This window comes from Lemur catta, chromosome 8 (assembly GCF_020740605.2).
Source record: "Lemur catta isolate mLemCat1 chromosome 8, mLemCat1.pri, whole genome shotgun sequence".
Taxonomy (NCBI): domain Eukaryota; kingdom Metazoa; phylum Chordata; class Mammalia; order Primates; family Lemuridae; genus Lemur; species Lemur catta.
In genome coordinates this window covers 17,352,806-17,364,346 of record NC_059135.1, presented here as the reverse complement: position 1 = coordinate 17,364,346, position 11,541 = coordinate 17,352,806, and the positions used below count along the sequence as shown (strand labels likewise).

Sequence of the window (11,541 nt, the reverse complement as noted above, 5' to 3'; positions counted from 1 at the left end):
AAGGCAAAGGAAGAGCAAAGGCCAATGCTAGGTTTACAAACTGTTACACAGAAGCCTCTGCAAAGCTTCACAGGCTCCTCAGATGAAAATAACAGGAACCAGTGCTGACTGTGGCCAAACACTGGTTCGCCATTCCATCTCCTCTAAGATGTAACTGTGCTGCAACGAAGTCCAAGTCAGAAAACCAAAAGAAGGTGATTTCCACAATTTGAAACTGGTTGTTAAAAGTGTCTGCAAAAATGTGTCCTTCTCAGAAATAATAGTCAAACCAACATAAGGTTAATAAAGGCTTTAATTTCACACACACACAAAAAAAACTCTATGCATAATTTAAAAAGGAAACAAAAGGAAAAATTGTGAAGGATACAGAGGAACAATTCTGCTAAAACACAGATAAAAGTGCCACTCCATATAAAACAACATAAAGAATCAGAATCAAAAGTCACTCTGAACACAAACAAAAAAAATCACCTCACAAATAATGTGGCCACAGCTGCCAGCAAACCTGGTAGTGGCTCAGTTAGGCAAAGTGTAGGAACCTCACTTGTTTTCCTCTCCCTAAGCATAAAGAAACAACACTGACAATAGGCCAGAGAAGTGAGGGAAGAAGAAGCTCAGAGGGAGGGAAACCTGGGGACAAGAGGTGTGCACACCCACATGTGGTCTCACCCTTTGCACAGGCCCACTCTGTTTTTGAAGTAAACCAGTTCAGTTGATGGCTCCTTGTTCTGGCAACTGACCTGACGAACTTGGATCCTGATTCAGACCCTCCTCTTCCACGCTACTCTTATGCCAGTGGACATACCTATACTTGGAACCTCTGTACTTTTAAGTCCAATGTTACTAAAATCAAATGCTTATATTCATACTGGCATACTTTTTAATAAAAACTTCAAAACCTCAGACACCTCACAGGCATGGAAAGGAAACAATTTACTAATTGTGTATAAGTATGATACAATGAAAGAAACTGCCTGAAGTCTAGTAATCAAAGCATGCCATAAGGTAGTCAATGACTGATGAAACACAGCAAAATAATTCTGCCACAAAACTCTCAAGGCTTAACAAACTATAGTTTTCCAATAAAATATATATTTTTCCAGATGTTAATAAGACATATCAATAGAGACATTAAAATTCTGAAGTAATGCAATAGAAAGGTGTCAGAGGGCAGAAATCTGTTTAGTTTTTGTACACACTTGCTCAATGAAGAGCAAAATGGGCAGGAAAAGGACATACCCATTTTATTGGGACACTTTTATGTGACTTGCATCTGGTGCTGGATTGATGATTTTTCTAAAAATCTCCCTATATACAAGAGCCACATGTACTTGGAGATCTAGCTCCGCTTCCCTAATTTAAAGCAAAAGACCATCTCAGGGGGTCAATTAAATCAAACACAGCCCTCCCCCCCAAAAGTTGGATAGCTATGAGTATCCATTGCAGTCATTTCAGAAGACAGAGAAGAGGGAGAATAATATTTTTATTTGTTTTAATATAACCTCTTTTCAGTAGATCACAAGTGAGTTTACAAACTACCTGTTTTTCTCTTTAATTTAGGTGTTTCCAGATAATTTTCATTATACAACTAGATTTGTAGCTGTACATGTAGTAACTGCAGTGTGCAAGAATAAGTAAACTCATGGATTATTTTGCTGAGGTTTTACTTTTTAAAGCCTCTCTTTCAGAATTTTACATTTGATCAAGGAGAGAAAAAAAGAAATGTGTAGTCTAATATTTGCCTTCCAGAGTTAGTTAACAGATCTGTAAGTACCACTGTATACTTAAAATGTAAACATATTTACATTTGTTATATTTGTTACTGAGCCTTTTAAGTTCCGCCTGCAATTAACAGACCATAGCAAGTAAACAAATAGCTTTTGGAATCAAAATATAAATAGAAGACCAATTCATGAACTTGCTTCTTATTCTATCTTGCAGAGACAAAACTTCTGAGTGTGCACACACATTTAAATATATTCCCATGAAATAGTCTATCTTCTCGTAGGGCTAAATTATAGTCATGGCTACTAAGGGGATAATAGCATCCAGCCACATGCAACTTCCCAACTCTGCATAATATTAGGGGACAAAAATCAATGAGTTTGAAATTTAGTTTTATTTTTCCCTTCCAAAAAATTCCAACTAAGATCAAAAGGTTGTAACCAGAACTAATTAGTATCAAGTTCCAATTCAATGTCATTTAAAGTAACACAACCATACATTTGGTATATTCCATAGGAAGGTTAATTAGGTACTGTACAGACTGCCTGGAACTGAAGCACTCTGTCTCCCAGTCTCACTTGTCCCTTCCTGGCCCCAATAGGCTAACTGCTCCATCCCCCGATTCTGGGCAAACTGATCACACTGTGCAAAACAATAATATATTATCTATTTATAATTTTTAAATACATATAACCAGCTCAAAAAAACCCAACAAACCCTGTCAACATTGTCCAGCTGAAATCTCCATTTGGAGTCAAAGAAGTAAGTAAAAGAGTGAAGGAAGAAGGCTGACAAGGCCACAATAATGGACAGACATCAAGTGAAATTCAAGTCCCAAACTGGTAAGTACATGAGCAGTGAGATAACTCTAGTAACCTATCTTCAACTAATAAGTCCTGCTCAAGCCACGAAATCAAACCAGGTTTTTAAGCCAAGTATACTTCTAAATCATACACACCTTGCAAGCTCTGAAAGCAACTCAAATGAGGCTGCTTCATGAGGCAGTCTAGGCTTAGGGCATTATTTCTATTCTTCTCTATGTCTTAATGCAGCCCTCACTTCAAATCGTTCCCAATAATTTTTAACAGTGCCTCTCAGATACACAGATAGGTAAGAGAAGCAATAACTAGCCAAAAAATTAGATCACCATTTCACCCATTTATGAGAAAACCGGTTATTTTCAAATAAAACAAAACCAAATGAGGCTCCTAGTAGAAATGAAACAAAACTTTAAAAGCTAGTTTTGAAAACAAATATTTTCCTCTGCACTAAACTACTCCTGCATATCCTACCACTGTACCACTTTGGAATATTCAGTACGATAATGTAAGTAGGCAGGTGACAGGAAGCAAAGCACTTATCAGTAGTTAAGCAAAAGTGCTGAGGCCATTACAATTCAAAGATTTAAAATTTTAGAATAATTACTATGTCAGAACACATCCAGGTTCCAAGAGTGGGGCTGAAGTTCTCTTAAGGAAATCTTCTAGAAAAGATGTTGTATCTTCTGTGATGATAGGTTTTAAATTATTTTTTCTTCCTGAAAACCTGACGGTTTTTGTCCCTCCCTCAGAACTGAAGAATAATCCCCTCATTTATAATAAAAGCAAGAAAAAACATGAAAAAAATTAATGAAGGTTTCATTTTGCTATACTTAACTCTGTGTGATCCTCATGATACCCAGGCTCACAAAATTATTTTGTGGACAGAATTCCACCCTCAAACTCGTTCTTTATATGGTTTCATAAGCTGCTTAACTGGTTATGTCAGCTAAGTGATTAATGTAGCACTTGATGTTACATCCCCATTTAGCCTCAACTCTGAGCACCTAACAAGTAACATAAATATATTATGCACCTTTGTTATTTCTTAGTTCTTGGGATACCCTAAACCAATCACATTTTAATCCCCACCTTACTTTAAGGGTAAAGCCAGACAGCAAATGATTAAATGCTCAAGCTTTATCATACAGCTCAAGTACTTAATTTCACACTTGCGGTAGGGCTTTTAGCTTTAGTGGTCCAGAATTTTAGCTTTAACACAAGAATGCTTCTCTTGTCCTATGTTTGAGAGACAGAGATGCTAGCATTCTTCCTTATCCCTAAGTATTCCTGCTGGGGAGTCCCAACTGGAGAGAGATTATTTTTCTCCCTCTTAAAGTTTTGGGTGCAATTCATTAGGGTAATGCTGCTCCATGGAAGAATGATACAAAAGAAAATAAGATTCTATCTTCATCTCCATAATAATATAGATGATATATAATGAACATATTGTGTGAAGAAATTTCTTTAGAGAAAACACAAAATGTACAATGAATATTAAATGTGGAACCATACACATTCCAAAGCACCAACAATCCATTTCTTGGGACTACATGTAAACAGCAAAGACATTACAAATTCATGAAATTAAAAAAAAAAATAAAAGCTCCTCAAGTCAGGTGACAGCAATACCCCTCTCTTGCAAGGAGAACAAACTGTCATTAGTGTAACATGAAGAGCTGGCTTTCCAGTGAACTTTACTAATAAGAAAATACACATGAAAGGTTGCAGACTTGAGTGAAACTACGCAAGAAACATAAAAGCTAAAAGCCAACTGACGGGTATATCTTCACACATTTCTCAGGTGAATGGACTCTTTGACACCTTCTCTTCTTCTCCAAACTGCTGTGCTATTAATTACAAGCAGGCATAATCCTGTGGCTCATCCTAACTCTTTAAGGCTCCATTCATCCCGTGTACGTGTGTGTGTGTGTACATATATGTTTATATATTTACAACATGTATTCCTAAGACAAAAGGAAGTGCCACTCTTGTAGGAGAAAAAGAGGATAATCAGCTACAGATGTGAGACCAAGGTTTCCATAAAATAGCATGGAGCATTCTGTATAACTCCAATTTTAGTCTTCTGGTTTGACCCTGAGCTGTTTGTTGCTCCCGCATCAAGTAGAATTCCAAATTCTCCTTGGGCAGAGGAAAGGTGTGGGTGGCAGTAAGAGAGAATACGCAGTGCACAATTGCCATCCCAGGAGTTTGTTCCTCACGAGGCCTGACGGGTAGTCTTCCCTGCTTCGATGCTAAGTGCCTGAGAGTTCTTTTCTGTTTCCAGCAGCTCATCAAAGATCTCTCTTAAAATAAAACAAAAAGACCCCCAGAAAATTTAGTGAGCAGAACCAAAGGATAAACAGGATAAAAAGCAACAGAAAATAGATGCTGATAAAGCCTGCATAATCCCATTTGGTGCCTACATTTTATTAAATAAACAGCTCACTCATCTGATCACCATCTTAACCCCCTGGGTGCTGATTTTTGAGAACAGTGGAGAACTGGCAATAGTTAGCTTTAATGAAAATTCTATGTAGTTCTCATCCATATAAATCAGATCTTCTAGCTAATAAAATTGGAAGACAAAAACGGTTTGTGACAGGACAGCTTCTATTATAAAATAAACTGTCTTAAGTTCCATACCTAGATACTACTGTGTGATGAGTTATTAATGTTGACTTAAGAGAAAAAATATTCTGGACTTATAAGGCACATTTTACCCTCAAAGGAAAAAGAAAGAGTTCAGGTGATTTTTCACCCATTACTTTGAGTCTGACAAAGTTTCTTACTTGTGCATATAAAAGAAGATGTAACCACTCCGATCCCGATCACTCTGCACGGCAGCCTCTTGGATTTTAGATACCTCCAGGTCATTATAAGTAAACCATGCCTGCTTCTTAATGTCATACACATCACTAATATAATGACCTGTAACAAATAAAATTTTAAAACTGAGGTTTTTAAAAACATACTGAATCTTCATCAGGTACAGGAAATTTGAGAAAGAGAAATAGCTACCACATCCATCTTACTCCCAACAATGTTTCTAAAAACACATACAGAGAAGTAGGGAGGAATATACTATACTGGGACACCGTTTTTGATAAATATATTTTGCTCAGGAAAAATTTAGGTCATTTATGAATAGAGAAATAAAAACAATTACATCCATTTACCCAATTCATACATTTTTTCTTTTTTATTTCAGCATATTATGGGGGTACAAATGTTTAGGTTACGTATATTGCCTTTGCCCCACCTGAGTCAGAGCTTCAAGCGTGTCCATCCCTCAGACGGTGCACACTGCACCCATTAGGTGTGTATATATAACCATCCCCTCCTTCCTCCTCCCCATAGTTCATATTGAATGTGATCAAAAAGAGATTTAAAAGTTTTTTTCTTGACGTATTCATCTTACACCTCACAAAGCCAGTCAAAGAGCAATGTAAAAAGGAGCAAATGCTGGATACTTCATTTATAAAATGCTGAAATCATGATGTCCATTTACCTGAAGACGAAGTGCTACCAATGTGACTGACAACACTGATGAGCCGATAGGAATGAGGAAGATTTCCTGTCTGGAAAACAGAAGTGGATATAACTCTTGATTTGAATAAAAGCAAAACACTGAATTTAAATTTATTATCAAAGCTGACATGGTAAGCTTCAGTGTATGGTGTAGTCATACTCAATAAATTAAAAAAAAAAATCTAGTGGTTGTAATGTTGATACCCTCTGACCTAAGAATTCTACTCCAACTAAGAATTTACTCCAAGGAAATAATTCAAAGGAAAAAAATAGCATATGTATCAAATTATAGACTATAGCATTATCTACTGAAAAGTCAGAACAAAAGTCAGTAATAGTTGACTAGTTAGTGGTATGTCAATTCAATGCAATATCATTTAATTATTATATTAAAGAAATTGATGTGGAGCAGCAACATATTAACTTGATTTTCAAACCCACAAAAATGCAATAATAATTATAGCTCTGTAAAAATAGTTAACAGTTAGGTACTGGACAACATAATGAAAAAATGAAAAAGACTTGCTGGCCAGGCACTGTGGCTCACACCTGTAATCCTAGCACTCTGGAAGGTCAAGGCAGGTGGATCATTTGAGCTCAGGAGTTCAAGACCAGCCTGAGCAAGAGCGAGACCCTGTCTCTACTAAAAATAGAAAGAAATTATATGGACAACTAAAAATATATATAGAAAAAATTAGCCAGGCATGGTGGCACATGCCTGTAGTCTCAGCTACTTGGGAGGCTGAGGCAAGAGGATTGCTTGAGCCCAGGAGTTTGAGGTTGCTGTGAGCTAGGCTGATGCCACGGCACTCTAGCCTGAGCAACAGAGTGAGACTCTGTCTCAAAAAAAAAAAAAAAAAGAGTTGCTGTGTTGCTGTAGGGATTAGAAGTGAACTGTCACATTTCAAATATTTTTAAAAATGCTATTAAAATATTGTTAGTAAAAAAACAAAACTGAAAAGTGATATTCATAAAATATAGGCAGCACTATAAAGTAAAATTTTGGAAAGGAATATAGCTATATGTAAACCAGAGACTTAAAATGTTCATAAACTTTTGAAGCATTATTTACTTCTGAGGATTTATCTAAAGGAGAAAATGCAAAATATGGAAAATAGTATAATCATACACAGTTTCTAAATGTATTATTTATTACAATGAAAAAATAGAAACAACTTAAATGCTCAATGTTAGTTAAAAATTAAATAAGTAGGATGTTCATTTGAGGGAATGATAGTATAGCCATTAAAAATAACATCCAGGCCGGGTGCGGTGGCTCACGCCTGTAATCCTAGCACTCTGGGAGGCTGAGGTGGGAGGATCGTTTGAGCTCAGGAGTTTGAGACCAGCCTGAGCAAGAGTGAGACCCCATCTCTACCAAAAAATAGAAAGATATTAGCCGGACAACTAAAAATATATAGAAAAAAAAATTAGCTGGGCATGGTGGCGCATGCCTGTAGTCCCAGCTACTTGGGAGGCAGAGGCAGAAGGATTGCTTGAGCCCAGGAGTTTGAGGTTGCTGTGAGCTAGGCTGATGCCACGGCACTCTAGCCAAGGTGACAGAGAGGGACTCTGCCTCAAAAAAACAACACAAACAAACAAAAAAAAAAAAACCCACAAACAAAAAAACCCCATCCTTATCTCTGATGTTACAGATAAAAGAAAAAAAATAAGATGCCTATAAATAATTAATCTTTAACAAACAGGATAAGCTGGATGTGGTGGCATGCATCTGTGGTCCCAGCTACTTGGAAGGCTGAGGTGAGAGGACCCTTGAGCCCAGGAGTTCAAGGTCAGCCTGGGCAACATGGTGAGACCTCCAACTCTAAAAACAAAACAAAAACCTCCAAAATAAAAAAAACCCAAACAGGATAAAAACTGTACTTATATTATGACTTTTTAAAGCATGTGAGGAGATAAGTATGACAAAAGAATATGTCAAAATGCTAACAGTAATTGTGTTAGCATTGTGGGATCCTGGGTAACTAAAATTTGGGGGGAAAAGGCAGTTATTTAAGGAAAAAAAGGTTAAAAAAAAATCCAATGTGCCCTACTTTACATTAATTCAACAGTTCTCACTGAGCAACAAACAACTGGTTTTGGTATTTAAGTATAAAGACAATATAGTTACTTAGTGGAACTAAAGGTAATTTAATATACACATGCCTTTACATGGTTCTTATCTAACATGTACATAAGGTGATCAAAATGCATTTCTGTTTTTGGTTTGTTCCATTTTTAATTTTTTTTTTTTTCATTTTTTACTCCAGGTAGTTGGAGTGGGGGAGAAAGCCCTTCCCTGCCTTTTCTTTGAGATGGAGTTCACACTATCACCCAGGCTAGAGTAGCAGTGGCACCATTATAGCTCACTGCAGCTCCAGCAAAACTCCTTTCTCAGTCTCCCAAGTAGCTAGGAGTAGCTGGGACTATAGGCATGCACCACAACACCTGGCTAATTAAAAGAAATTTTTTTTAGAGATAAGGTCTCACTATGTTGTCCACGCTGGTCTCGACTCCCGGCCTCAAACAATCCCCCAGCCTCAGCCTCCCAAGCTGTTGGGATTACAGGCATGAGCCACTGTGCCTGGCTCCTGTTTTGTTTTGAATCTTACATATAAGAAATGAAAAGCAAATAACAAGAGAAAATGAAGACCATTTGACAGCTGCCAAACAGGCAGAAATGAACCTGCAGTGGACACTGAAAGCAAGGCCTTGGAAAGTCAAGAGCAGGAGGAGTAACGCTGATAATCTGACTGATTCTACCCAGGGGTAAAAAATTACCTCAGCATTTCTTTTCAGTTCCTCAGCCTCAGCTTCTGTGTATTCCATATCAAAAACATCCTCATTTCCAGAGTCCTCATCAGAACCCAGTGCATCCAGAAAAGAGCTGTTAAACTCTGAAAACACAAAAACAAAATCTTATAAAAGTTCTTGGAATAGACATAAGAGATATAATTAGGAAGATAAAATACCCTGACATACATATTTTATCATCCTAACAAAACATGTATTATTATTAGGGTTCCAATGTGCTCAGTCTACTCTGGGGAATAACACTGCAGACATATGTATCTGTAAAATAAATGTTCCTTTTTCTTTTAAGTATATTTATATAAGGGGATCTAAACCTTATAAGAAAGGAATAAAATTGAAAAAGAATATAATTTTATAATAATAAAATCTAATAATCTAATCGCACTAAGTTCTATATCACATAAACTATGTGACAGATTTAAAGTATTTGGTGCATATTATAGGTTCCGCTAGCAAATATAAATTATTCTCACAGAAAAGAGACCACAAAAAGGTTAGTATTCTTTTGTTTTCTGTAATATTAAATCATTTCTTGAAATATAGCAAAAAATAAGGGAAACTCAAACTTTAACTTTTAAATTTCACCTGATATACACTAAACAAATCCAAGATCCACCTTTTCTTAAATAATGTGTTTCCACTGGAAGAATCTATCTTTACTAATGATTTTAAATAAAGAATCCCAGGAGCATTTGTAAATAAATGGCTATTTGCTTTAAAATATAATTAGCTCCACTAAAATCACAGTATAGTGGTGTTTAAAAGACATGAACACCTATGAATGGAAAGAAAAGTAAGAGACTAATTATAGCATTAAAATTCTGGAAACTGTAAATACATGGGTGGCTGACTCAGCAGACCTAAGAAACTCAAAGCTGTATCCTAAGCCAGCAATGCAGAAGTTGAGAACCAATCCAATTTACATTACTCAATGTCCAAAAGACATAAGACATGACTCCTACATCCACTTCCTCCAACTTCCTATCTCTATGGAATTCCAGTATCTAGTTTACATATTAGTTCTGCCAAATGCCATGACTGTGTGAACTTTATATACTGAATACTCACTCATGATTTTGACCACTGACTTCCCCAGAGTGAGCTCTTGAAAATTCATGGGGAAACTAAAGCCACATTATGTTCTCATAGGAGTCTTAACAGTGGTAATATTACTCTTTCATTAAACAGATAGACTTTTCTTGTTTAATTTTTCATAATTAAAAAATATATTGTTAAGGATACAGATATAGATAAAATCATTTTAAAAAGCAAGCTAAAGATAAATAAAAATGTTAAGTAGGGGAAAAGAAGATACACAGGAAGCATTTTAGGTTCTATTTCTTTACCTGGGAGGTGTTCAAATTTCTTGCTATTAAAACATTTAATTTTAATGCATGATAGTTTTTTTTTTTTTTTTTTTTTGAGACAGAGTTGTGCTCTACTGCCCTGGCTAGAGTGCAGTGGCATGATCATAGCTACTGCAGCCTCAAACTGCTAAGCTCAAGCCATCCTCCTGCCTCAGCTGGGACTACAGGCAGGCATCACCATGCCTGGCTAATTTTTTCTACTTTTAGTAGAGACAGGGTCTTGCTCTTGCTCAGGCTGGTTTCGAACTCCTGACCTCAAGGGATGCTCCCATCTTGGCCTCCCGGAATGCTAGGATTACAGGCATGAGCCCCCATGCCCAGCCTGTGTGATACATTTCACCATTAGAAAAACATAATTAAAATGATCTCCAAACCTTGAAGACTTAACTCTGTAGCTCTTTTAAGGTCATCATCTTCTTTCTGTTCCCAAGCCTCCTAAAGGGACAAGAACAAAAACTAAGGTATTTAAAGAGGTATTAATTACACTTATCTAATGAAGATAAAAGCAGCTCCTATGCAAGCATTTGCTAATAATAATGCTTTCCACAATCTTATGGATGTCTGGAATATGACTGGAGGGATGTGGATAAGTTCTTTACTTTTTTTTTTAACACTGTCCTATTAAAACACAACCCTGGAAGTTGAAAAGGCTTAAGTGCTATTTCCTCTTGTCAGTGACATTTGGCTTGTCAACCGAAAACCATTCAATGTGACATTCTGATATAATTCCCTTTCTTCTTATATGTATAAAATGCTTGGCACATAATGGACAGCTAGCAAATTGCTGTCTTTCCTTTCCCCTGATTTATAGCATTTGCCAATTTCCAAGGCATACATACTCCCACTATGGTCAGTTTCAAACAACCCACATGACACTGAATGCAGAGAAGGAAAGGGGTATACAATCACCTCTCCTGAGCTAATGGTGAGCCAAATCTTGCCCTAAGTCTGTGACAGCAAGATGAACATTTCCACAAGATATAATTCATAGGTTTCTACTTCTCTTCTTGCTAAAGAAACCAAAACACATAGTAAGTAGATGCTTGGTAAATACTAAATAAATGCTATTGATGGTTATTTACCCAATGATATATTTGAGGTTCTCTTAGAAAAAAATAGTACCTCTAATATCTACTGAAAATGTCTCAAACTAGATGACTATTTTTTTTTTCTTTTTTTGAGACAGAGTCTCACTTTGTTGCCCGGGCTAGAGTGAGTGCCATGGCGTCAGCCTAGCTCACAGCAACCTCAAACTCCTGGGCTTAAGCGATCCTACTGCCTCAGCC

The 11,541-nt window shown here is 36.6% G+C and overlaps 1 protein-coding gene across 6 annotated transcripts in view; it reads right to left on the bottom strand.

Moving 5' to 3' along the window:
• Window positions 1-274: 274 nt before the first annotated feature.
• The window catches only part of USP37 (ubiquitin specific peptidase 37), an 89,491-nt gene continuing 78,224 nt past the window's right edge, over window positions 275-11,541 (bottom strand). For 4 of the 6 annotated variants that reach the window (XM_045560088.1, XM_045560091.1, XM_045560089.1 and 1 more), the window contains 5 exons: window positions 10,630-10,690; window positions 8,856-8,971; window positions 6,055-6,124; window positions 5,336-5,474; window positions 275-4,849 (listed from right to left, as the gene is read on the bottom strand). In XM_045560088.1, the coding sequence (XP_045416044.1) occupies window positions 4,762-4,849; window positions 5,336-5,474; window positions 6,055-6,124; window positions 8,856-8,971; window positions 10,630-10,690 (474 nt within the window). In that variant the 3' untranslated portion in view covers window positions 275-4,761. Of the gene's footprint in view, window positions 4,850-5,335; window positions 5,475-6,054; window positions 6,125-8,855; window positions 8,972-10,625; window positions 10,691-11,164; window positions 11,266-11,541 lie in introns of those variants that run through there. The other 2 variants (XM_045560090.1, XR_006736972.1) reach the window with 2 other exon arrangements.